This window comes from Paroedura picta, chromosome 5, assembly GCF_049243985.1.
Source record: "Paroedura picta isolate Pp20150507F chromosome 5, Ppicta_v3.0, whole genome shotgun sequence".
Taxonomy (NCBI): Eukaryota; Metazoa; Chordata; class Lepidosauria; order Squamata; family Gekkonidae; genus Paroedura; species Paroedura picta.
Genome location: NC_135373.1, coordinates 12,889,506 through 12,916,239, shown reverse-complemented (window position 1 = coordinate 12,916,239; position 26,734 = coordinate 12,889,506). Strand labels below are relative to the sequence as shown.

At 49.5% G+C, this 26,734-nt stretch overlaps 1 protein-coding gene across 10 annotated transcripts in view; it reads right to left on the bottom strand.

Annotated features, from left to right (window-relative positions):
• The window catches only part of RYR1 (ryanodine receptor 1), a 241,827-nt gene that overhangs the window by 65,790 nt on the left and 149,303 nt on the right, over positions 1-26,734 (bottom strand). For all 10 annotated transcript variants that reach the window (XR_013230906.1, XR_013230910.1, XR_013230908.1 and 7 more), the window contains 17 exons: positions 26,427-26,476; positions 26,129-26,189; positions 21,959-22,197; positions 21,339-21,420; positions 19,318-19,448; positions 18,241-18,555; positions 14,985-15,225; positions 14,162-14,249; positions 13,702-13,794; positions 10,295-10,465; positions 8,562-8,621; positions 7,394-7,531; positions 6,922-7,034; positions 5,957-6,053; positions 5,025-5,131; positions 1,451-1,502; positions 372-446 (listed from right to left, as the gene is read on the bottom strand). Coding sequence is in view for 3 of the 10 variants with exons in the window: in XM_077336555.1 (XP_077192670.1) it covers positions 372-446; positions 1,451-1,502; positions 5,025-5,131; positions 5,957-6,053; positions 6,922-7,034; positions 7,394-7,531; positions 8,562-8,621; positions 10,295-10,465; positions 13,702-13,794; positions 14,162-14,249; positions 14,985-15,225; positions 18,241-18,555; positions 19,318-19,448; positions 21,339-21,420; positions 21,959-22,197; positions 26,129-26,189; positions 26,427-26,476 (2,113 nt within the window). In the remaining 7 variants the exon portion in view is untranslated. The remainder of the gene's footprint in view (positions 1-371; positions 447-1,450; positions 1,503-5,024; positions 5,132-5,956; positions 6,054-6,921; positions 7,035-7,393; positions 7,532-8,561; positions 8,622-10,294; positions 10,466-13,701; positions 13,795-14,161; positions 14,250-14,984; positions 15,226-18,240; positions 18,556-19,317; positions 19,449-21,338; positions 21,421-21,958; positions 22,198-26,128; positions 26,190-26,426; positions 26,477-26,734) is intronic.

The window sequence follows — 26,734 nt, the reverse complement described above, 5'->3', positions numbered from 1 at the left end:
ACATGTGGAAAACGGACAAGCTTCTAGACCGGGTTGGCCAAACTGTGGCTCTCCAGATGTCTGTGGACTACAATTACCATGAGCCCCTGTCAGCATTTGGCTTGGAAACAAGAAGAAGGAGAAGTTCTGCGCTTATCTAAGAAGCAAAAGACCAGCTTTCTCTCTCTCTCACTGGAGGTCTTCAACTGGACAGCTATCTGTCCAGGATTCTCTAGCTTTTAATTTCCTACAACAAGCAAAGAGTTGGACTCTGGGCCCTAGAGGGTCCTTCTCCCAACCTGAAGAATCTAGGGAGACACACAGGTCAATAAATACCTGTAGAAATTTGAGAAACCAGTTTGTGAAGGGCTGAGCACGCAAGGATTACTTACCTCAAAGGAAGCTTCAGCATCTTCCCCTTCATCGCCTTCCCCTTCTTCGCCCTCATCCTCGTCTATGTGGCAACTCTGAAGACAGGGGGAGAAAAGACGGGGGGGGGGGGAGGATGGGCAAACGGCTCAGGAGCACAGGCTCCCAGCTCATACCTCTTACCGCCTCCCTCTCGGCATCGGACTGGCTCTTTGCTGTGAATGTTTTACAGGGTCATTTTGCTAAGGTGCCCCTAAATGTTTTGAGCCAGTAGGCACCTTTCAAATTCTGACAGTGTGGTGGGCACCACCCAAAAATGGCTGGCACAGAAGGCGGAGTCAGCCAACCACAAAACGGCGGCTGCAGCTTCCCTTCAGTCATACCGAGAAGGCTCTTTGTGTGGTGGTGGCAGCTGCTGCCAAAACAGTGTTTTCTAAACAATCTCCAGTGGCTCATCAGCTGTGCAAAAGTCCCACCTTGTCCCGCCCACTTCCCCAAAAACACATGGTGGGCACAAGTACTTGTGTCAGCAGGCGCCATGTTGGGGACTTCTGGTTTAGCTCATTATTCAGAAAAATGACCTGCGGGTGACTCTGAAAACTAAGATTCCTCTAGCTTCAAAAATGTTTCCTATTGACCCGCATCTCCTCACTGTGGCTCGGGTAAGAATGGTCTCCCAGAAACATAGACACTTCAGATTTTCTTACACAGAGGACTTTTCCCTACATAGAGAGGCTACAAACTAGCCACAGAACCACTGATTTTTCTCACTTATTACCTTATGAGAGTTGGAGCGGGTAACCATTTGAGTATTGGATGTGACATTTGGGTAGATCTTTCTCCTCAAATGCCTGCAGTTATATCCCACCCCTTACAATAAGTGGAGCAAATTTCTCTGCCTGCTTTCATGGATTGCTCGTTTCATTTAAAATGATGTTTGCCTATTTATTTGTTTCAGTCTTAGCAGCAATTAACCCTTGTTGACTGAAAGGCATAATTAGATGATCTTCAAATATCACAGTTTTGAAGAGAGAGAAAAAGGTAAACGAAATCAAACCAAAACAATTGGAGGGTAATTGGGAGCAGTCAATCCCTCGTATACCTTTGCCATGATGTCCGCGTAGGCCATATACAGGAAGTCCACATCCAGTTTGCTGAAAGAAAGCATAAGGACATCAGAACAAAAGAAAAGCCCTGCTGGATCAGGCCAGTGGTTCATCTAGACCAGGATCTAATCTCAGGCAGTGGTCAAGCAGTTCCTCTGGACAGCTAACAACAGGGCACAGAAGCTAAGGCCTTCCCCTGATAAGAACATCAGAAGAGCCCTGCTGGATCTGACCAGTGGTCCATCCAATCCACCATCCTGTTTAACATCACAGCCAACCAGTTCCTCTGAAGGGCCAACAACAGGGCTGAGTGGCCAAGGCCTTCCTCTGATGTTGCCTCCTGGCTCTGGGCTTCAGAGGATTGGTGCCTATGGGTGAAGGTTCCCCTCAGTCACCATGGCTTGTAGCCATTGATAGACTTCTCCTCCATGAATTTATCTAAACAACTTTAAAGCTATTTATTCCTGTGACCATCGCTATATCCTCTGGCAGTAAATTCCACAATTTAAGTGGTCTCAAGAGCTCAAGTAACGTATCTCATGAGAACATCCCAGTGCTTTTTATTAGGATTTTGTATTTTATGCTTTTAATGGGCAGTTTTGCCTGTGTATATTAAGCTGCCTTAGACCTGAGTTCAAAGAAAAGCAGCATGGGACATTCCCCTCCAGTGCAGTTTGCTTGTTCCCAATTCTACAAGGCAAGTTTTGTAACCTTTTTCTGTTCCAAAATTGGAGCACCTGTGACCCAAAGCGAATAAAAAATGTAAGTCCCAAATGTTTAAATATTACAAAAAAATTCAGTCCCCAGGTTTAGGTGACAAAAACAACCTCCTAATTTTAAAAAGCGGAAAGAATAAATTTAGCTACAGAGAGTGTGACTCCACTATCACAACCGGAAATAGAAATAAAAGATAAAACTCATGAGAACAGACAGGAAATTTGGCCACAAGAGGCATTATAAAGCAAGCTGTTTGAGTGGAATATAAGCCACAGCTCAAGAAGCGATGCCTGAGCGATTCAACGTCTGCTCTTCTCTATGGACGGGAGAGGGACTCCAACACAATTGCCCATGGATTCTGCCTCAGGTAGTGAATACACAGGAATGCGTGAAGCTGAATCCGGCCCTCGGTCCATCAGAGTCAGTACAGTCTACTCAGACTGGCAGCAGCTCTCCAGGGTCGCAGGCAGAGGACTTCCCCATCACCTGCCGCCTGATCTTTTTAACTGGAGATGCTGGGATTGAACCGGGGGCCTTCTGCCTGCCCAACATATACTCTTTCAGTGAGCCACAGCCCCTCCCCAGGCTAAAATATACTGTACAAAAGTTAAAATATTGTTGCTGGACAGGAAACAAAGGGGGTAAAACCAACCAAGAAAGAGCACAACACCTGCTTTTAGCTGATGGTACCCTGATTGTGCGTCCTCAGAGCCAAGAGTTAGCCATCCTCATCAGCATGTGCCACATCATAGCACTGCTCACTAAGTCCTCTTTGCTCAGCATGCAGGAACAGCTCCTCCTGCCACAGGTGCCTCCACTGCCCACCCCTTTCCTCTTTTTTATTTATTTATAATTAAATTTATATACCGCTGCTCCCAGCACTGCTGGATTGCAGCAGCTCATAAGATATATATAATAAAATATCCATTCATAAAAACATCACACTATATTAAATCATCCTAACATTACAATAAATCCCCCCCAATAGAGCCAAGATGATAGTTAAAATACTAAAATTCCCCCCAACATCTAATGCAGTTGAACCAGTATGGCAACTGGAGATGGAAAGCAACCAAGAAACCAAGGAGTGTATCACTCAGTGGGTCCAGGAGAGTCCAATACCTGATCCTGAAACCGAGAGGGAGGGGGGGACAGGACCTGATCTCATTCCCTGGTACTTTTCACACCTGGCCTCAGCCAAACGCCTGGCAGAAGAGCTCTGTATAGCAGGCCTTGCAGAACCCAGAGAGTTCCGACAGGGCCCACAACTCTTCTGGGGGCTCATTCCACCAGGGAGGGACCAGGACCGAAAAGGCCCTGGCCCTGGTTGAGGCCAGGCATGATTCCCGGGGCCATCAGCAAATTTGTACTCGCAGAGCAGAGTGCCCAGCGGGGGACATAGGAAGGTAAGCAGTCCCGCAGGTAGGTAGGACCCAAGTCGCGTATAGCCTTAAAGATCAAAACCAAAACTTTGAACTTGATCCAGAAACAGATGGGCAACCAGTGCAGCTGCTTCAGCAATGGTTGGACACCCCATAGGCAGGACAGAAGCCAGACTGGTATGGGTCCAGGGCCGAAGTTTCCTTCAAAAATGCCAGGAGCTGGTCCCCTTTGCAATACCGGATGGTAGCTGGCAGGGTCCTGCAGGTCCAAGGATGGTTTCTTCAGAAGGGGATGAACCACCACCGCCTTGAGCCTGTGAGGGAACTCTCCCAAAGAAAGGGAGAGGTTGATAATCTCCCTCCGAGGATCGCCTATCCGCCGGTTGCCTGATCTGAGCAGCCAAGATGGACAGGGATCAAGGAGGCAAGTGGTCGCCCAGCAATTTGTCCACTTTCGATGAAGAGAGCCACCTAAAGCTACCAAACCTCATCCCCTGTGATGGCCACGGAGCTTCCAGTTCACATTCTGTCTCAACCGTGGCAGTAAGTTTGCCACGGAGCAACAAGACTTTATCCACAAAAAAGCCCACTAAAGCCTCACAGCCTAAATCCAATTCACTGCTATTCTGACGCCCTTCCTCGAGGGCAGTAAAAATCCGAACCACCCTAAACAATTGGTCCGGGCAAGAGCTAGCAGACACGATTTCCATGGCGAAGTAATCCCGCTTCACTGCTTTCACCACCATCCCACGCGTGTGCAATGAGATGTCCTTGCCGCCTCATCACAAGACTTCTGTCACACTCGCTCTAGCCGTCTAACCTCCCTCTTCCTCTCCCGAAACTCCAAGGAAAACCAAGGAGCTCATTTCAGGCGAGAGCAAAGAGGGGCTGAGGAGCAATCTCATCAATCGCAGCCAAGAGGTGGGACTGCCAGTCCTCCACCAAGGCCTCCAACGAGACGCCGGAGGGCTTTGGGCCTGACAACATTGGGCTCTCTGGCATTCTCCCTCTCCCCACTTGTAGGTTCTGGTTACTTCATTTTTTCCCTGTTTTTCCATGTGTGTTTTGAGCCTTCTAGTGGCCGATTCAATATTACACTGGATTATGTCCAGCATATCTCCCTGCAGGTTTAAACTGCAAATCTTAATGCCGAACGTTATTGGTGTAATACTGAATTGACCACTAGAGAGTACAAAACACATGCAAAACTGGAGGGGGAGGGGAATCTTAAAGAATTTACAAACCAGGAAAATGAGAATGCGGAAAACCCCAAAGTCTTCTCAGGTATACATGGGGGGGAGGGGTTTCTGACCACAAAGGATGCCTAACTCTGCTCTGCATTACACTTCTTTCAGATTAATCCCTAGCTGCTGGCCATCATGTGGAAGAACAGAACACCAATAGCTTGTGGCTGGCAGGAAAGCCCCCTCCGCCCCCCCTCCCCGGCTCCTTATTCCTCCCCCCCCCACACCTTTTCTCCGTCAGGGCCGTGCGGCTGAAATGCAGGATTAGCTGGTGCAGGGGATCCGGTTTCTTTTCCGTCTCCTCTTCCTCCTCTTCTTCTTCCTGTCCTGGTTTCTAAGACCCCAACCCCAAAAGCAAATTAAGCATGAGGAGGCAGCTCGAGACAGCTCTCAAAATCTAAAAAAACAGGTGTATGTGTTAATGGGTGGGGGAGCTCCTTATTGTGGGACATTGTTAATTATAAAAGCACATTGTAAGATGTATTATAAAATACAATAAAATCCAACTAATTATAAACAATACTAATTATAAACGATCCTGTCTGGGGGGGGGGGCACTATATGAGTCTGCTTGAGGGAATCCTGATGGGGATTAGGCAGGGAGGTTTGCTGAAATCAGATGTTTCCAGGCTTCAACCTGGCAGAACAATCGCACCTTACGGGCCCTGCAGAACTGCTTTAAGGGTCCACGGGGCCCTGATCTTGTCTGGCAGAAGGTTCCAGCAGGCAGGGGCCAGGGTCAGTTTGATTTCTTTGGGCACTAAAACAATAGTTTTAAATATATACTTTTAAAGTGATACTTTTAAAAGTGAAAACGACAGCATACAGGATGTCTCTTTTCCATTTCCCTTTAGTTTCTTGATTTTGTTAGGGAGGGCCAGAAAACATTAGGGCCGTTGCATGTCCAGGAGATCAGTTTGACTCCTCCCTTCTGGCCAAAGTGCTTCAATCCCAAAGGACTCCTTGTCCCGTTTGGTGCTAAACTGTGCAGACTGCCACTCTGGAGTGTTCCAAAGTTTCATCCAAACGATGCGGAACCAAAGAAGACCCCATTTGTATTCACGGAGAGTCAAGGCCCATGACTACTTTTGGTTTAGAATGGAGGGGGGGGGGGGGACATCAAGCTAATCTCTTTGGTGTCTTAGTTCCAAGGACTCACGGACAAGTCGTCGATCATCCTGTCTTCAAAGGGGTGCTCTTCAGTGAGGATCCAAGCCACTTTGTAACTTTCCAAGAACATGTTGCACGCCCGGTGCCTGGAGGGAGGAGAGATGCACTGAGCTAACCCAATGGCAACCTGCCTACCACGCAGAGAGGCAAGAACCATCAATAGTTTTTCAGTGTCTGGGGTGGCTGCCGGGCCCTGTCAGGAACAGCTGTGAGGCTACAGCTGGGGCAGTCAGGGAGGGGGGTCTCTGGCCCCCTGGTAGCAGGCACATTTCTGCCCTCAGTCCCTTGTCCTTGATAATTTAGGGAGTGGAGGGAGAGAATGGGAAGAAAGGGAATAGCCAGCAATGAGAGGGATAGTATAGAAATTTGATAATAATAATAATGAAATAATGGTGTCAATAATGACAGTCTAGGCCAGGGGTAGTCAAACTGCGGCCCTCCAGATGTCCATGGACTACAATTTCTGCCAGCGAACGCTGGCAGGGGCTCGTGGGAACTGTAGTCCATGGACATCTGGAGGGCCGCAGTTTGACTACCCCTGATCCATGGTCTTGACCACAAGGATCAGAGGAAATTCCTAAAGCAGCCTCCATAAGCGAGGCCACATCCTCCTGAAACTTCACCCTCTCCAAGGGACACCATACAAATCTAACGGTATTTGCCAACAGAGGTCTGGGAACCCTAATCTAGAATGTTATTGTTCTATCCTAACTTGAAGGAGATCAGTAGTTGGTGCATCCCCCTTCCCCGTTTCATCTTCACAAGAGCCCAGTCAAGCAGGTGAAGCTGAGGAGTGTGTGGTTGGCCCAAGTCCACCCAGCAAGCTCCCATGACAGATGGGACGGGTTGAACGCAGATACCAGGTGGAGACTCTTAACTGCTAGAACATGCTGGCACAAGCCAAATCCAGTCCAGGGAGTTGGCGCACGGACCTTCCTCTCTTGTCCTACTCACCTGGGCAGGTTGTAGAGCGGCGTCATACGGAAGCAGGCTACCACAGCCCGCCGGCGCTGTTTGGACAGCAGCTTATGCCACACGGCCTTCTTAGACTTGTATGGATGCTCTGTCTGTGGGGCACACACAGAAGGCTTGTTGGAGGACAGGGCTATCGTTGTCCTCCAGCTGCAGCTGCAGATTTGCTGCGTCTGCCCTGTGCACATTTCCCTCCCTCTCTCTTCTATCCTTGGCAAAGGATTTTAACAAGACAGCTGGAGACAGATCAGGACAGTTATTGCTTTTGAAGGGGGTGCTACTAGGACATAAGAACCCACCTTCATTATGTAGGGTCATAGGGTGAACTTGACAGCCAAAGACATAGGGTCATCCCTTTCAATGGGGCGGGATGTTGGCCAGCCTATCCTATGGCTCCTTTGGGCATGTTATCCCATCCCTTAACTTCTCTTGACACCTCCCCCCCCCCCCATACCAGTTCCAGGTGGAAGAGCACAGCAGAGACTTCCTGAACCCGTTTCACGATCTTCTCCGGACTGTTGCAGTCTTCGGCTTTGCCCGACATCTCCTTGTAGAGAGCCATCTGCCAGCGCATGGACGAGTTGTTCTCACACTGGAAGGAGAAAAGGAGCCATCACCACTGCAAAGAAAAGAGGGCCCAGGGGCCCAGAGCCCCTGCCTGAGAAGCAACTCCCTGGGGTTCAGTGTCAAGAGGTTCTGTCTCACTCCCCAGTCATCACCCCTTCCCGCTTCATCTGGCTCTGCGCATCCGCAAGGCCTACTCAAGACCACTGCGCAAGGACAGAGGTGGGGATGGGAAATGATCTCATCTGGCGAGAGCTGTTGGACAAGGTGTCTGCGGACTGAGGAAATATTCAGTGCAGAAACCAGACCTGGTGGCAGAATGGGGGACATCAAGTCATCTCTAGACTGGACTTCTGTAACTCGCTTTACGCTGACCTACCTTTGTCCTTGACCCGGAAACTCAGCTAGTGCAGAATGCAGCTGCTAGGATCCTCACTGGCTTATCTTGGAGGACCCAGTTCCAGCCAGGACTGAGGCAGCTGCACTGGTTACCAGTTCTCGCCCAGATCAAGTTCAAGGTCCTGGTGTTGACCTTTAAGGACATCCGTGGCTTGGGCCCAGCCTATCTGAGGGACCGCTTATGCCTCCCGCAGGGCACTTCGCCCCGCAGGTATTAGTCTGTTAGTGGTCTCTGGCCCACAGAGAGCTACGCCTGGCCTCAATCTGAACCAGGGTCTTCTTGGTCCTAGCCCTGACCTGGTAGAGTGAGCTCCTGGGAGAGCTAAGTTCTGCAGGGCCTGTAAAATGGAGCTCTTCTGCCAGGTCTTGAGTTGAGTCTGGGTTAATAAGATCAACAGGCCCCCCTCAGGCTTCGCTCTCTAGTGCACTCCCATGTGAGATGACTGTGGGAGGGATCTTGCCATCTTGGTTCTTGTGGGAATAATGCAGTTTTTAGGGTGGGGGTTTCATGGGGATTTTTACTCTTATGTAACCTGCCTTGAGTCCCAGGAGGAAGGCGGGCTATAGATTTAATAAATAAATAGAGACCTTCTGAGGGGATTGTCCTGGAGGAGAGTCCTGGAGGAGATTCTGCCCCTGGATGCAGCAAGAAGACTTACCTTGCCCTGAAGGTGTAGGTTGTTGTTGAGGAACTCACGCACCTCTTCATCAGTGTCTTTCTGGAGTGAGGAAGAAGGAGACGAGAGGGAGGAACGATTCCCATGAAAAAGGGAGAATGACAATATAGGTGCCATATAATTCATATACTACGTAAGCCCATAACCCAGGGCCTATCTGTGGCTCTGACCGTGGACTATAAAGCCCGAGCTCATGGGAATTGTAGTCCATTAGACATCTGGACAGCCACAGTTTGTCCACCCCTGCTATCTGCATACAATTTACAGACATAATTATCTTATTTACATGCAGGATTATCACGTATCTGACCCGGATTGCTTAAAGCAGGGGTAGTCAAACTGCGGCCCTCCAGATGTCCATGGACTACAATTCCCATGAGCCCCTGCCAGCATTCGCTGGCAGGGGCTTCTGGGAATTGTAGTCCATGGACATCTGGAGGGCTGCAGTTTGACTACCCCTGGCTTAAAGTCTCAAAAGCTTATAACTTGAAAATCTTTTGGGGTCTTTAAAGTGGTTCTCCAACGTTTTTGAGCCAATGGGTCCCTTAGAGATTCTGACATTGCACAGCTGTGCAGTTACAAAACGGCTGTCCTGAAATGGCTGCCACAGATGACAGCACCAGTCACAAAATGGCAGCTGCAGCTTAACTTCAGTCACACAGTGAAGATTCTTGTGCTGCGGTAGTTGCTGCTGCTGAAGCAACATTAAAAAAAAATCTCCACAGCCTTGCCAGACAAAAACCCTGCTTTGCCCCCCCCCCCACACACACCTTCCAAAAACATTTGCCTGGGAAAGGTGTCAGGGGATGTCAACAGGCACTGTGCTGGGCACCTCTGCTATATAAGATTATGTTCCCCTCAAGGAGAACTTCTCACGGAAAGCTATTCCAGGGGGCTCACTTATGAGTTAACCCACCGCTTGTCAGGATTGTTAGAAAACCCTGTCATAAATTAGCCTGAGTTCCTCCATGAAGAAGAAGAAGAAGAAGAAGAAGAGTTGGTTCTTATATGCCGCTTTTCCCTACCCGAAGGAGGCTCAAAGCGGTTTACAGTCGCCTTCACATTCCTCTCCCCACAACAGACACCCTGTGGGGTGGGTGAGGCTGAGAGAGCCCTGATATCACTGCTCGGTCAGAACAATTTTATCAGTGCCGTGGCGAGCCCAAGGTCACCCAGCTGGATGCATGTGGGGGAGCGCAGAATCGAACCCGGCTCGCCAGATTAGAAGTCCACACTCCTAACCACTACACCAAACTGGCTCTCTAATGACAGTTAGATTGCTTGGTGCCTGGGAGCTCCAGGTCCTATATCATGCTAACTAGTTAAAAGTGAAATGTATGTTATTGTAGCCATTATCTCTGAATGTGCTTTTCCGTGAGGCCTCTCGGCTGGGTCTGGTTCTGCTAACCATAACACCTTATCTAAGCCTGAAGACAGCCAAGGACATGTGAAAGTAACACTGTTTTTAATTGCATTTGTCTCCTCTCTCTGCCTCCCCTCCCTTGGGAACTTTCAAGTTTTGGGCGGGAGAATTGTATTGATAAGAAGAAGCAAATCTGTCCTCAGGCAGATTTGACTTCGCTAGTCTAGATGTATGAAGTGCTTCTCAATAAAACTTTCTATTTCTAAGAAGTTGGTTGTGAGTCCTTGCAACGTCTGACACCGCTCAGCCTACGGTCGAGAGAGCTCCCTGCCCTCCCCTCTCCCCCTCTCACCAGGGCATAGCGTATTTTGGCCAGATTGATCAGCTCCTGGTCCGTAGGCGAGCACATGTTCAGGCCGATGGGAAGCATCTTCTTGAGGGTGGCCACGATGAGGGAGGTCTGGACTGAATAACGGTCCCCGCGCCGCTTCTTCTTGGTCCGCTCCTGGTCTGAGCCGCCCGACTGGGCACAGGGGAGGTGAGGGGAGAGGAGGGTTAATGCCATGGAAGGCTGTCCTCGCTCTGGCTATCCCACGGCATGCCAAGAGACCGGCCGGCCAAAGAAGCATAAACGCCCAAGCGCCGCTCAGACGCAGGAATCCGGTGAAGGGAGGGAGGGAAGGAGAAGGGGAGGTTGGGTAAAAGCTCCCTCTGCGGCATGGTGAGTGGGGAGGTGTGTTTCCTTGGGAGAAGAAGACAATGACTATCCATATCAGGAGTCTTACAGCTCCTCGTATCAGGCTCGCCGTATCAGGGGCCTTATGGGCAGGTCCTTTGGACAGTTCCAAAACACAGTAGTTTTTTAATGGACAGATATAAGTGTGGATCCTGGGGAACCATTCTGCTGGTGGTGGTGCTATCCGTTGGTGGAAAGGTTCACGTGCAAGAGGAAAGTACCTGTGCGAGGGGAACGGACACTGGGGACCCAGCCTGCGATTGCCAAACAGGGAAAGATATGCCCCTTGTTGCTTCTGAGGTGTAAATGGATCTAGAAAGCATGGAACTGGTCTGGTCCTAGTCCAGAAGAGGATGTCCAAAAGAAACACTCAGGCCGCAATCCCCTGTGCTGCTTTGAACTGCTTTCCGGTCTCTCTCCCACCACGGGGGGCGGGGAGAACAGGACATGTGTGAACAGAGCAGAAAGGTAACTCTAAACCAAGATACCCTTCTGTTGCTAGAGAGATCATAGAGCCTGTTGAGGACTACTTTTTAATGCTGCGTGGGATACATTTTGGGATACATTTTATAGTATGGCTTATGAATTTTAAGGTTTTAATGTTGTACTTAATACTATAATTTTAAATTGTTGTAAGGCATTATGGGCCAGCATTGCTGGGAGTGGTGGGATAAATATAAAAGGAATAAAACAAACAAACAAAATTAAAGGCTAAAGATGCTTGTGCCAGGTTTCTGAGTGGAGCGATCACCATGCAAGAAAGTGGATTGCCCATCAGTTGTGTGCTATTCTCACGATTTCGGTCTCAGAAGCAACAGGCATGTTTTTTCCTGTCGGGGAGATCTCTCCGTGTAGGGACCACAGCAGGCTTGAAGAGGGCAAAGAGAGGCATTTGGGAAGGGAAGCGGGAGAGCTGCCGGTCGGTGGGTGTTGATGGAGTTCGGGGACTGAAAGATCAGAACTGGAAAAGAGGTTCAGCAGGAGGAAAGACATTTGACATTTGTGTGGGATTGAGGTGAAAGGAGAGGTGAGAGAATGGAAGAAGACTGGAGGACACAAAAGGAAAATACCACGTCTCGGGGAGGGAAAGTCAAGCAGATGAGGGGGAAACACAGATTCCTTTGAGGTCTCGCTGAAGGCAGGGCTGGAAAAATGGTTTGCTTAAGTGCCGCTGCCAAATTCTTACGTGCTTGGATAGCCACCGGACTGGGATTCTGCCGGCCCCACGAGAGCAGAAGGCACGAGGGGAAGGGCTGGACTGACATGGGAAGATGCACTCACAACACCCCTCCTCCATTCCACAGAAATCAAGATGGTAACTGAGACCCCCTTCCCCCAAGTACATTCAGCCTTGCAAAGGTGCCTTCTAACTTCTACACAGAACCACACACAAGACACACAGAGCCCTTGCCAGCCAAGACACACAATCTGCCAAGTGTGGCATTATGGGTAGCCCCTATACCCCCCTCCACCACATGGTGGTGAGCAATGTCATAACTGTGGGCTTTGGGAACCTCGTAGGAGGGTGCGGAAGAAAGAGGACAAGACTGAAGGACCAGGAGGGTATGTGGCTCCAAGAACAGAGGGAAGCGGCCTGAGAGTAATTCCCAAAGCATGCTGGGAGAGGAGGACGAGACAGAACAGTGGCTTTCCCTGGGAGGGGGAGAGAACAACTAGAGGTCATGTCAGAGACATCGCAGGATTGAGGCTGCACTGACAATACGGTGACTTGCCCAGGTGCATGACGGATGGTCAGACCCACCAATGGGGGCACTTGATGGCTCGCAGAGGCCAACCCATCGGATGCATGTGATGCGTTGCAGCCAGAACTGCGGAAAGCTTCTGTGCTCCTGCCATCACCCATGCAGCTGCGACCCCCCCTCCCTCTCCCCCTCAAATTTTGGAAGGGTTCCCACTACTGTCCTGAGAAGAGGGAGGGGAGGGTCGCAGCAGAGATGTGCACTGCGCCATGCTGTCTCCACGTGCCCCGAACAACAGCAAAAAAACCACAGGAGGGGCAGTGGCACGGCTGGTATGCCTCTAACCTGGCTGTCTCCAGACTACACACACACGGCATAGGGAGAAGAGGGGAAATGAGACAGAAGAGGAGAGAGAGAGATGGTTAGGTGAGGAGGTAAAATGCAAACAACCTTGAAAGAGCCGGCCACCCAGGACTTGGTGGATCCTGGGTGAATATGCAGTCCCCCCCCTCCCCCAACGCGTCTTCCTGATTCCCCACCCATTGATCGATTGCACAAGTCAAAATAAAAATCACCTGCCAGAAGAAGCCCAGAACCGAGACCTGGAAGTGTACTGTGCCCCTCACAGAATCCTGCCCCCCCAGAGAAGGAGACGACCATGACTTCCAGTCCTCCTTGGTTGTGAGGAGGGTGAAAGCATTCGGGATGGGAGGATTAGGCAGAATACCCCGTCCTCTTTGGGCTTTGCTCTGCCTAAAGGGTGGTCACTAATAGTACTCTTAGATTACGTTCACTTTGCTCCCCTGATCTTCAATCCTATTTCCCAACAATGGCCCATCAAGGGGAGCACAGAGGCCAAGATTCCTCCTTGGTCAGAAGTAGAGTGCCTCTGAACATGGAAGTTCCATTTGGCCATCATGGTGAAAAGCGACTGGAAGGGCCTATCTCCTCTGTGGATTTTCGTAATAGCTCAATAATCCTTCCAACAACCCTGCAGGACATGGTTAGAGATAGCCCAAGGGAAGGAGACAGGACTGAGACAGAAGGCCTCCCTCGGCTGTGGTGAGATTTGAACTAGGCACTCTATTTCACAGCTGGTGCCCATCACTGTTATCCAGCAGGGATTCCTGGCTGTCTCTGCAGAAGGGAAGTTATCAGCTTCAAGATTCTTCCAAATTCCCCCGAGGAAGTTGATATTCGGTCTGAAGTGGGGCAGCCCCATAGGAGATGGAAAGGTTCTCCATTCCAGCCACTCCTCCCCAACCAGCCAGTTTGTCGTTGTTGTCTGCCCCCCCCCCCCCCGCAGTGGGGCATTCCTCTTACCTTGGACATTTTGCTCTTGCTGTCAGCTGTGAGAAAGGACATGTTGTTGATTTCGTTTTGCACCACGAAATTTTGCTCCTCCCGCTTGAAGTTCTGCAGAATGAAATTGAGAAGAGAATGAGGCGCAGGAGCAGTTCCTTGACAGGGAAGTCAGAATCAGCACTTCTCTCTGGAAGAGAAAAGATCACGGGGCCATCTTGTCCCCAAGGGACGCGGCTATGAAAGAAGAGCGCCCTTCTATACTGACAGGTTCTGGAATATAATTTTGTGGCAGAAAGAAATAAGCTTTTTACTCCTAATGGCCAAATGTAGTCCATCAGTGGGCACAGAGAAAGTGAGAGCCAGAAACTGTTGTGTGGTTGGGGCGCATTCAAGACCTGCACCCGCTTGGTGATGCTGCAACATTTCCCGGACTGCATGCTTCTTTGCCCCACGATTTGCACCGAAAAGTCTCACTCACGTGTGACTTGGACCAGTAAATAAACACTTCCCCAACCATCCGGAACAGGTCCTCGGCATCCAAGTTTGGCTCTGTCAACCATTTGGCCCTGTCGAAGCAAAACACCGAACGGTCAGTGGATGCCCCTCATGCACCACTCATGGGACTTAGTCAAGGGACAAGGGATCCTCAGTGAGATGCCCCTGGACACCAGGCCCACACCGCCTGCACACCGTTTCCCTTACAGCACTGGCTTGTGTATGCAGCTGGGAGTGCTTCTGCTATCATCACCAAGAGTGGTAACCACTGCACACTACCCACATGCCTTTCTTATCCACTCTGGGCAGTTGGGAAGATGGGAACAGACAAGGGAAGTGCATGAGTGGGGGTCAATAACTGTAGGCCACAGCAGCTGCCCCACCTCAGGATAGTGTTCCAGCTGAGTACTAAGGGCATTTCTGCACATTGAAAAAAATAGCATTACGCAAGCGCCATGGGTATTAAATAATGCACCTCCGGCCATTCCTCACTTCCTGGCTCTCTCCCTTCCCTCTGCCCCCTTCTTGTGCATCCGGGTACTCTGCATACTGGCTTGAAATGGCGGAAGAGAGGAACGCGCTATACTCACAACTCTCTTCCACCTGTCAATCAAGCCAGGCAGCCAATCACAGCACAGTTAGTGAGCATTTGGCTCACATAAGGTGCCCTTTAATGAAGCCCTTTAATGTAGGTTTCAGGTCTGGGCCATTTGCATGTTAGGAGAAAGGAGTATGAAAAAACAAGAACGACTTCTAAGACTCCCAGCCACATCCAGGCTCCTCAAATCCCCCACCCCGGACTGCACCTGTTGTTGTCCACATAGCGGATAAGCAGCGGGTAGAGGGCGTAGAGATCTCGGCAAAGCACGGAGAACTCATCCCGGATCAGCAGCTCGGCATCCTCTGACTCGCTCTTGGCCTCCAGCCGCAGCTGTTCCTCCTCAGCCACCACCTTCCCCGAGCGTTTTTTCAGCTTCTCCATGGTGGGGATGAAATGGGAACGAAGAAGCTCCGGCTTGGCTCTGCTCACGATGGGCTGGGCAAAGACTGGGCAGGAAAGGGTTAGTGTGTTTGTATGGGGGGAGGACAGTGTCAGTCCACCGTCTCCACTGCTGACCTCTAGTCTGCTCTCTCCTTTTCTCTCTTTCCTGCAGCTCGAAACTTCCCAAACCACCTGCTTTATAGGCTACTTCAAACCTATGACCTCAACTCCCAGGAACATTAACTTTTCTTCTGGTTCTGGAACCTAAGGATTGCTTATTAGAACTGGGAACACCATCCCAGCCTTTTTTGGGGGGGGACAAAGTTCGGGTCCACACTGGACACAGCAGGAATCTAGAAGCAGAGCCTGCCTATGTTCCCCAGGGTTCTTTCGGGATTCTTGGACTCCTTTCCTTGACCTGTTTAAGGTTCCAGCCCTGACAAAATCAAATGAAACAAAACACTGGGCTTTCCAGTGGTGGAATTTGGTCCTAGATAACACTGGCAAGATGGGGGATCTGACACACCCTCTTGTCCACTGCATCTCCAGTCAGACGCAGCAACCTTGGAAGGATTTACACCTATTTCAGCACCTCCTGGTTCGTGTTTTTCATCTGGGTGCTGCCCTCATCCCTTCTTCTAGGCAGTAGACTAAAGTTGGACCTTTGTATAAACTCTGCTCAACACCATTTTATCTGTTCTATTCTGGCAGGCATTCTTTATAGGATGGCAAACAAAATATTTAAAATCTGGGACCTGCAATATCTCCCATTCCCTCAGTATTTAATAATTACTTTTTTATACCCTACTTTTCACTGTCCAAAGGAATCGCAAAGCAGCTTCCAATCGCCTTCCCTTCTTCTCCCCACAACAGACACCCTGTGAGGTAGATGAGGTGGAGAGAGCCCTGAGATTACTGCTTGGTTAGAACAGCACTATCAGGACTGACTAGCCCAAGGTCACCCAGCTGTCTGCATGTGAAGGAGGAATGGGGAATCAAACCTGGCTCGCCAGATTAGAAGCCACTGATCTTAGAATCATAGAGTTGGAAGGGATCTTATGGGTCATCTAGTCCAACCCCCTGCACTACGCAGGACACTCACAATCCTATCGCTCATCCTGCCACCCCCTTGAACCTTCACAGAATCAGCCTCTCCATCAGATGGCTATCCAAAGATGGAGAACACACCACCTCCCAAGGAAGCCTGTTCCACTGAGAAACTGCTCTATCAGGAACTTCTCCCGGATGTTTAGACGGAGTTTCTTTTGAATTAATTTCATCCCATTGGATCTGGTCCATTCATCCAGGGCAAGAGAGAACAACTCTGCTCCATCCTCTATATGGCACCCTTTTAAATGACTGAAGATGGCTATCAGAACCCCTCTTAGTCATCGACTCTCCAGGCTAAACAGACCAAGCTCCCCCAACCTTTCCTCATATGTCACCATTTTTGTGGCCCTCCTCAGGACACGCTCCAGTTTGTCAACATCCCTCTTCAATTGGGGTGCCCAAAACTGAACAAAGTACTCCAAGTGAGGCCGAACCAGAGCAGAGTCAAGCGGTACCATCACCTCCCGTGATCTGGACACGATACTCCGTTTGATACAGCCCAAAATCCCATTTGCCTTTTTAGCCACTGAGTCACACTGCTGCCTCATGTTCAATGTATGGTCTACTAAGACTCCTAGATCCTTTTCGCACATACTACTGCCAAAACAAGTCTCCCCCATCTTATATTGGTGTATTTGGTTTTTTTACCTAAATGCAGAACTTTACATTTGTCCTTATTGAATTTCATTTAATTCAGTTGACCATGACACCACACTGGCTCTTTGTATTTATTACTCGCCCTCTCTCTGGTGACTCAGGGTGGGTTACAACAAAACAAAATACATAAATAGGATAAAATACAGTATATAAAATGTAGTTATCATCTTTAACCGCTCCTAGCGGAGTGGATATAATAAAGCAGTAAGGACCCTGAGGGCGGGCCCTGTCTGGGATGAGGAAGGGTGCCGATAGGCCCCTTCCCCTGGACTGACAATCGGAGGGCCCAATCAACTGGGCCCTCAGATTGTCAGTCCGGTGGCAAAGGACCAATTGCGAACCGTGCGCAGTGCAGCTCACAATTGGTCCCTTGCCGCCGGACTGATGAATCCGCCCCCCCTCCAATGTCGGCCGCCTTCCCACGAATGCCGCCATTTGCTGCGTCGTCGCTGACACGAGCGGCCGCCCGCGGAGCCAGGACACTCTGGCGGCACTGGCTACAAACAGCACTAGCGGCTGGGGCCAAGAGGTGGCGGCCAGCGGCCGGGGCTAAGACGCGGCGCGAAGCCTGGCGCACGCAACAGCTCTGCCAAGAGCCGCCCGGCCGCGGGGGCAGCGCCAGCGCTGCCACAGAATCGCTCGACCCCATTCTCTCACGAGCCCACCTCTGCCACTGACACAGGCCGCCGCTGACACACGCTTTGGCCCTGCTGCGGTATCAACGCTGACATCTGCTGCCTCGCCGCCACGAACACTGGTAGGCTGCGGTGCGCCCATGAGACAGGAGGCCGGCCTCGGCTGCGGGGGGGGGGGGGGGAAGGCTGCCAGGCACCCCGGGAAGGGTCTGACGGCCGCTAGCGCCCACTGTATTTCCAGTACAGCGGGCTTATTTACTAGTACTATTATAAACCATTGCCCGGTTTTCTCTATCCTGCAAGAAGGGCCAAGGGGAGGATCATGAGACCATTTAGGTAGACTGGATTTAGTTTAATTTGGTGGATTTCCAGCAGGGAGGCCTGCCCTCCCATGAGTCATTTTGGCCTCCACCAGAATCCTGGCAGAACAGTTCTGTTTTACAAGCCCTGCAAATCTGATTAAGGTCCTGCAAGGCTCTGATCTCATTTGGTACCACATTCCCCCATGCTGGGGTCAGAATTGACAAAAGGCCTAGCCCTGGTTGAGGTTAATTTGATCTCCTTGGGGCTACCATCCTTCCTGATCTTAGGGTTCTGAGGACCTCTAAAGCGTGCCCACTGGTTTTGTGGCATTTGGGGTTGGTTCGTGTCAGCCCTGACGGCTGGGCCCTTCCTTACCTGCCAATCGCTTCATCCAGGAAGCTTCATCGATGCCCAGGTTATTGACGATGATCTTCAGGATGTTGCCCAGCAAGGTGTTGAGATGGTCGGATGTCACTTCTGTGCACCAGGGCCCCTGCGAGTTCGTCTCGGAGCCCCGTTCCCACCAGCGGGGCAGGTAGTTGCAGAGCATGGGCAGAGTGACCTCGATCACATGTGGCATCTCTGTGTAGCGGGCCCCCGACTCAGCCAGGCCGCTGATCTCCTTCATGAGCTTGTCCAGAACTGGGATGTCGGGGCACATCTCCTCCACACTGTTAGGCAGGCCTAAGACTGCAGGTGCAAAGAGGAGGATGAACAGTCAGTTTGGGGTAAGGGACAAGCCCTTACAGATCTATATCTCAAAAAGTCATTCCTTCCTCATCCTTGACTATCCAAAGTTGTGTTAAGCAGCAGCAGCCAATACAGAAAATGGGGCATTCATGCAAACAACCAGATCAATTTTTTTTAAATCCTCTAGTCCTCAATATTGCAGGAAAAAAGCCTACCAATTTGAAGGCAATTTGACATGATTATGTTTTTTACAGAAATAACCTGGACATTTCTGTGCTTATTAGCACAATATAAGAATGTATGAACCTGGGATTTTTCACAGATACGGAATGCCAGGGAAGGATAAAACAGGCCACGCATTCGAGTGTAAAAAGGAAGGTGGGAAATTACATCTGCACATTTCCATTTCTATTCAAAGCTGTGAGAATCAACCTAGAGCAGGGGTAGTCAAACTGCGGCCCTCCAGATGACCATGGACTACAATTCCCATGAGCCCCTGCCAGCATACGCTGGCAGGGGCTCATGGGAATTGTAGTCCATGGACATCTGGAGGGCCGCAGTTTGACTACCCCTGACCTAGAGTCTGACTCCCGGGCTCGGCATTCTCTGGAGCCCAACCCCTCACTCTGACTGGCAATGAAGTATCAGGGAGGGGAGTGGTCTCCAACCGAGCTTTCTTGTCTCCTGAGTTACAGCCCCTGGAAGCAATTTCTAGAGAGGGGCTGCCATCTGCACATGCTTTTTCTTCCCACGGGTACTCACTGGCTCTCTCCCTCGGCGATTTTGTGGTGTAGACAGAGTAGGGGTTGTATTCGTTGATGTGGGGCTCCAGGAACGCCACGGGCATCGCCGCTGCCAGCCGAGCCAAACATTCCCCGAGTTGCGGTCGTTGCCTGCAGAGGGGGAGGGAGGCCAGGGGGCACCTTGTCACATAGGTGGGCTTTGTCCTTTTGTTTCTCCATTCCAAGATCGGCATGCCACTCACCCACCAAAGCTAAAATTCACTTTTTAAAAGAAGCAGTAACTCAAAGGCTGTTCACAGGAAATTTTCCGAGCATGGACAGATACACACACTTTTCTTTTAAGAGTCCGCCTTCCTGTTACATCTCTGCTTGACAAGGCTTCAATAAACCAAAGCAGAGAAGGTGATCTGGAGGCCCCCCTTCCCGCACTAGACACAGTGCAAATGTCCTTTTCCTCTCCAGGTTTCTGTGTCTGAAAAGCAAACCCATTCTTGCAAGGATGAAGCAGGCACTGGTTCCTACAACAAAGATTTAATTCACTGTGTGGAAACACAACACCAGGGGTAGTCAAACTGCGGCCCTCCAGATGTCCATGGACTACAATTCCCAGGAGCCCCTGCCAGCATTCGCTGGCAAGGGCTCCTGGGAATTGTAGTCCATGGACATCTGTAGGGCCACAGTTTGACTACCCCTGCACAACCCCATGAGAATGAAATGGAACTGTGACACGGGTGACACTGGTTCAATGGGCAGATTATTCAACTGCCAAGAGACCTACTTGGGCTGAGAAGACCTAACTTTAGATTGATTGCAGTTTATTGTCAAGCCCTGTCCAGTGCAATCATTTAACAGTCTAACACAAACCCACCATCAATCTGGATAGAAGGATAGCACAGTCTGCATAGAGAGTAACAACGGAATGGAGAAAAGGTGTTTTTTATACCCTGCTTTTCTCTACCCAAAGGAGTCCCAAAGCAGCTTACAATCTCCTTCCCTTCCTCTCCTCACAAAAGACACCCTGTGAGGTTGGTGGGGCTGAGACAGCTCTGAAAGAACTGTTACTGGCCCAATGTCATCCAGAGGATGCGGAGGAGTGGGGAATCGAACCCAGTTCTCCAGGTTGGAATCCACCATGGAGAAGCCGGCTTGGTGTAGTAGTGGTTAAAAGAGGTGCCTTCTTATCTGGCAAACTGGGTTTGATTCTCTGTTCCTCCACATGCAGCCAGCTGGGTGACTTTGGGCTAGTCGCAGCCCTGATAGTGCCGTTCTCATCAGGGTGGTTGAAAGTGCCATCAAGTGGCAACTGATTTATGAAAACCTCACGGGGCTTTCAACCGTAGACTCCCTTCGTGGTCTCCCATTTGAGTAGTGACCAGGGCCAACTCTGCTTAGCTTCCAAGATCTGCTGAGACCAGGCTAGCCTCAGCCATCCCAATCTGGGTGATGATGGCCCCAAGAAACCAGCCCATCATCCATAAAGCAGTTCTATATTTTAAAAATGAATAAAAGGGAAGAGAAATGAATAAGTGCAAGAAGGTTCAACCAAGCACATTATAAAAGACCAGCTGTTCTAAAACACAGAGGGGAGTTACAGCAATGAAAGCGCCAGAGGGAGAGGGGCGATTTGGCTCTCCTTGTGATCTGTCAGTCGCATTTGATGTGACCAACCACAAGTTGTTAGCCTGCTGCTTCGCTGGGGCCAGGATAGGGGTGGGAGTTTGGTCACTGCCTGGGGTGGGTTTAATCAGGTTTTAACAGGGCTTGGGATTTTAGGCTTTATAAGCATTTTCTAAGATGGTTTTTAGACTGTGACCTGCCATAAGCTGCTACGTGGAAGCAGCAGGATATAAATCGAAATATAAATAAATAAAATTCAGTGTTCACTTTCCTGATATAGTCTCTGCCACATTGGCTGTGGAGCCTAGCTCATCATCTGGCCCACAGGATGCGTCTGACTGACTGTGCTCCCCCATGTTCCGTTTCTCTACAACCCGGCCTTGTTCTGTTTCTTACTCCACATTTGCATGCCCCATCACTCACCTCTCGACATAAGGATTTTTGGTTGTCCCCAAAGAGTAGATACTGCATAGAGTTCGGTAGCAGGAAACCTGCACATCGTCCACTAAGAAAAAGAGAGACTGACTCACTCTAAGTGTCATGTAGATTATCTTTCCCACAATTCTCTGGTATTAAATATGGCAATCTTTCCCAGTAATTTCCTTGGGAGTCACCTTGTCTCAGGAAAGCAGCCATCTTGGATCCATTACAGGTTTTCATTTATACGGCTTACCCTTCCCACAGTTCTGTCCTGCAACCATGTCTCTGCTGCATTCCCTCAGGAAAGCAGCCATCTTACATCCATGACAGATTTCCATTTACACAGCATCTCCTCCCCACAGATCTCTACTGCAATCCTTTGACCAAAATGTTCCCTCAGAAAAGTAGGGATCTTGGATTCATGGCAGGCTTCCATTGACACATTTTCTCCTCCTCACATCTCTCTGCTGTGATCCTTTTCTACCACAATGTTACCTCAGAAAATCAGCCACCTTGGATTTGTCTTATATCCCACCAACTCCCTCACTATGACGGGTGCCCAGAAACAGCGGGTTCCATGGCCTCAGGCCTAACAGTGCCCACACTTCCCCTGGTTGTCTTACAGATGACATCGTCTCCAAACTGGTGCTGGGCGATATGCTCAAAGATGGAGGTGAGCACCGGCAGGAGGGCCACAGTGGTGTAGGTGATGTTCTGGCCCACACCCTTGACCTGGGTGCGAGACTGTGACACTTTGCCCAGCTTGAGATTCTCCACCATCTTCTCAATGTCATCCGAGGCACCCTCAAAGAAGGAGCGTAGACCGGCCTTCACAATCTCCGGGCCTGATTTCATCACCGTCCTGCAGGGAAAACAAGAAGGTCTCAAGTCGGACTTCGGGATGTGGAAAGGAAGGCCCTGAAAGATGCAAATTGGGAAATGACTCCTCTCTCTGGCTGAGCTAATGTTATAATCAGGGAGGGTTTTTTGTGATAAGGGGCAGGCAGAAGTACATTCCTAGACCTGGGCTAGCATTTAAATCCAAAGTAAATCCCCTTATTCTTTATGGCTCAGCTATTTGGATTGAAGCTAATAAAATATATTCACATATGGAAATACTTTAAAATAATATTGAAGAAAACTGTGGAATGTTCCAATGTTTCAAATGTACTATGGGTCAAGTTTCTCTGGAAGCAGGAGGACGACATTATGCTTTTAATCTGAGATTTAAAGTGCTCTTTGCTGAGGAAGGCCTATTAGCTGCCTTGAAATGGGACACTTTAGGATCGGGAGGACTGAAAGCTTTCAATGAGAAATTGCCTCATAGAATCAGAGTTGGAAGGTACCTGCAGAGTCTTCTAGTGTAGGAAATTCACAACTACCTGCCCACCCACAGAGACCCCAGTTATTTATTTTATTTATTTGTAGTGCAATTTATATCCTGCCGCTCTCAGTAAACTGGCTTGTGATGGGTCACACTAAAAACCCCAATAATATTAACCCATTAAAAACCTGTCTGGTGGCAACAAAACAATCCCACGGCTCAACCCATGTGACAAATATCTAACTAAAAGCTTAAAACCCGTCACAGGGGGATCCCCGAGTGCCGACCCATCCCTCCCAGCAATGGCTGGCCAGTGGGGGGGGGGGGTCCAGCCTTGCATTTCATTCTTCTCTAGTCCAGGGGGGTATCAGATCTTCCTGGGCTGGACTCAACCATAGACCTGGTGGAAGAGCTCTGTCTTACAGGCCTTGCTGAATGCCAAAAACTCCTGCAGGGCCCTCAGCTCATCCAGGAGCTCATTCCACCAGTTTGGGGCCAGGACCGAAAAAGCCCTGGCCCTGGTCGAGGCCAACTGAACTTCCCTGGGGCACAAGGGCCTGCAGGGGGCATAGGTGGTCCCTCAGATATGTGGGTCCCAGGCCTCAAAGGGCCTTAAAGGTTAAAACCAAAACCTTGAATCGGATCCGGGTCACAACTGGCAGCCAATGCAGCTGTCTCAGTATTAGCTGGATATGGGCCCTCCAAGGTGTTCCAGTGAGGACCCTTGCAGCTGCATTCTGCACCAGTTGTAATTTCCATACCCAGATGATGCCCCCCTCCCAAAAAACCCCACAGAATTGCTGCCCAATCAGCATTTCTGTCAGATGGCCTCTGCTTTAAAACTTCCAAAGGAGGAGAACCCACCACCTCCTGAGGAACCCCGTTCCACTGAGGAACCGCTTTGACTGTCAGGAACTGTTTCCAGATGATTAGCCAAAAGTTCTTCTGAATTAATTTCAACCCTTTGGTTCTGATCCAACCCTCTGGGGCAGCAGAAAGCAACTCTGCTCCATCCTCTATGACGGCACTTCAACTACTCTAGTTGCTATGAGGGCTACTTCCATTGCTGACATATGTAAAACAAAAGCTTACTCCCTGATTAAAAAGCGAGTCTCAAGGATTGATTATAGAAGTTCATTAGTCAGAGCTTGTCGAGCTGATCACCTGTCCCTGAGCATTTCTCTCCTGAGGTCCTTAATTCCTTATGTGCATTATTTAACTACCTCGTGTTCCTGCAGAGCATTTTTATTTGCTAGATTAAGAAGAGCTGGTTTTTTATACCCCGCCTTTTACTGCCCGAATGTGTCTCACAGAGGCTTACAATCGCCTGCCCTTCCTCTCCCCAAAACTGACACCCTGTGAGGGAGGTGAGGCTGAGAGAGCTCTGAGAGAACTGTGACTTGTCGAAGGTCACTCAGCTGGCTAAATGTGAAGGACTGGGGAATCACACCCAGCTCTTCAGATTAATCATGACACCAATCTGGCTCTTTTACCCACCATGGTTCTATGATGTTTGAATGGGCCTTATTCAGATAGTATGTTTTATGTCCTGCTTGAATGTCGTTTTCTGGAGAGTATGCAGGATTATGGTATCGTCACTTATTATGGCTAAGGCACTACTGTCTACTTTGGAATCTTGGCTTTATTGCTTAGAGACAATGATTCTAAGTTTACTTTGGTGGCAGCAAAATTTGTTTTAGTCCTTCTTCCATAAAATGAAGAAGCCATTTCTTCCCTGTGGCTCAAGATTCATAATTCAATGAGCTTCTAAGGGAATAAAAGGAAAGGAAAGGTGTTTTCATTTGTTTTCATTTGTTATTTTCCCTCCATACATCCTGCATGGACTGCACCAAAGTTCTATTTACTTGATCTGATTTCTAGATTTTTTTGACCACAAAGTAGCTTGCAATTAAATATATATATATACATATATACATATATATATATATATATATATATATATATATTTATATATATATATATATTTATATATATATATATCTATTGTCGAAATATATATATTTCGACAATAAGCATTAGACTTCTCACCTGAAGGCAATAAAGCTCTTAATGCAGGGGAAGGGAAGAAATAGTTATTATATATATATAATAACTATTTCTTCCCTTCCCCTGCATTAAGAGCTTTATTGCCTTCAGGTGAGAAGTCTAATGCTTATTGTCGAAACCCCCTTGAGGGCAACATGGTTGTGGGCATTTTAAATCAATAAATGTGGCGTTCCATTTTCTCAGTACTGGAAGTCAATTTTTCTCAGTGTCAGAGATTCATGCAAGAGGAAGCCTGTGAGGATGTGCTTGGAGGGAAGGGAAAATCTTTGGTCGTTGACCCCACCTCCCACCCCCCACCCCCCACTGGACTTCCTTATCCTCCAGTTAATTTTGCCGGGCTCCCCTTCTCTCGCCTACTCCTTGTTCTGGTGGCCACTTTGAGCATGCTTGGCACCTTTATTTATTTAGAGATTTCTACACTGCCCCTCTCCAACAAATCGTCCCAAGGTCATGTACAACAGTAAAATACACAAATATACACAGAAAAAGAGCCTCTTGCAGCGCAGAGTGGTAAGGCAGCAGACATGCAGCCTCAAGGTTGACTCAGCCTTCCATCCTTCCGAGGTCGGTAAAATGAGTACCCAGCTTGCTTGTTGGGGGGTAAACGGTCACGACTGGGGAAGGCACTGGCAAACCACCCCGTATTGAGTCTGCCATGAAAACGCTGGAGGGCATCACCCCAGGGGTCAGACATGACTCGGTGCTTGCACAGGGGATACCTTTACCTTTATACACAGAAATCTGAGTAAAATGCTAACATTCAGCTAAAACCAATTTCCTTAACTCCGACTATCCTGCTTGACTCTAATCATAATATCCCAACGATCCAGGTGGACAAGCTGAGGGGTATTTCAGGAAGGCCTGGCTCAAAAAGAGGGAACCCATCCAGCAGCAACCCATGGAGTGGGGGTAGGCAGGGGGCCCAGATGGATGACTGAGGTGCAGCCCAGACCCCTACCAAATGCCTGGTGGAAGAGTGCTGCTTTGCAGGACCCAAGGGACTTTGAGAATTCTGTCAAGGCCCGCGTACCAGCACACCCACCAATTCCCCTGGGTGCCCACCAAACCTTTCAGAAAGCAGATGGATCCGCTGCAAGGCAAAGCTTGTCTCTGACTCCCCTCCTTAAAATGAAAGGGCTTCCCATGGCTGCCAAGAGGGGAGGGGAGTATTCTTTTGGCTCCAAGTCCTTTAGCAGCAATTTTGGGGTGGCCCTCTGCACTCCCTATCAAAATTCTACAGGGGCCCACAGGCTGTAAAAGGCCAGGGACCCCCAATATACTTATTTTAGCATGGACAGTGCATTGGGAGACAGGGTCTGTGTGGCCTCTTCTGAATTAATTCCCAGTGCTGCAGAATGGGAAGAAGGGCTTTCTTTGGGAGAGGTGGAAGAGACCAACTCACCTGGCATCCAGAGATCGTGCCAAGATATGAAGGCAGTTAACCACTGCGGTGGCGTCCGTACCTGGAGGGAGAAAGGAGGACCTTCTTCAGGCACGAGGAACAGGCATTCAGACCAAACAGGCAGAAGGGAGATGGGGAAGCAGGTGGATTTGTGGGTGACAGAATGAGGGAAGGACAGAGGACTAAGAGGAGGCATGCAAGGTGAGCGGACCTTGCCAAGCCAGCGACAAGGAGAAGAAACGCAGAGACAGACCAACCCACTCCCCCAGGAAGATTGCCGAGCAAGACAGCTGCTTACCAAAGAGAGAGACCCGGTGCCTGACCAGGGCTGCCAGTTTGCAGAAAAGGCTAAAAAGGTGGAAAAAAGAGAGGCAGAGGGAAAGAGTGAAAGAGACTGTCGGGAGGGCTCAAAGAGGAGCAGAGGGAATAGGGAGGAGTGGGTCTGCACATCTCAGGGAGGCTGCTGGGGAATTTGGGGAGGGGGGTTGTGGCTATTCTCTCCCAACCCCTTCTATGCAAAGCCAACACCAATGGAAGGAGTAAGATCACAAGTGAACTGTTTGTAAAATTCTGGTCCCTTCCGTACGACTTTAGCACTAGTCTTAC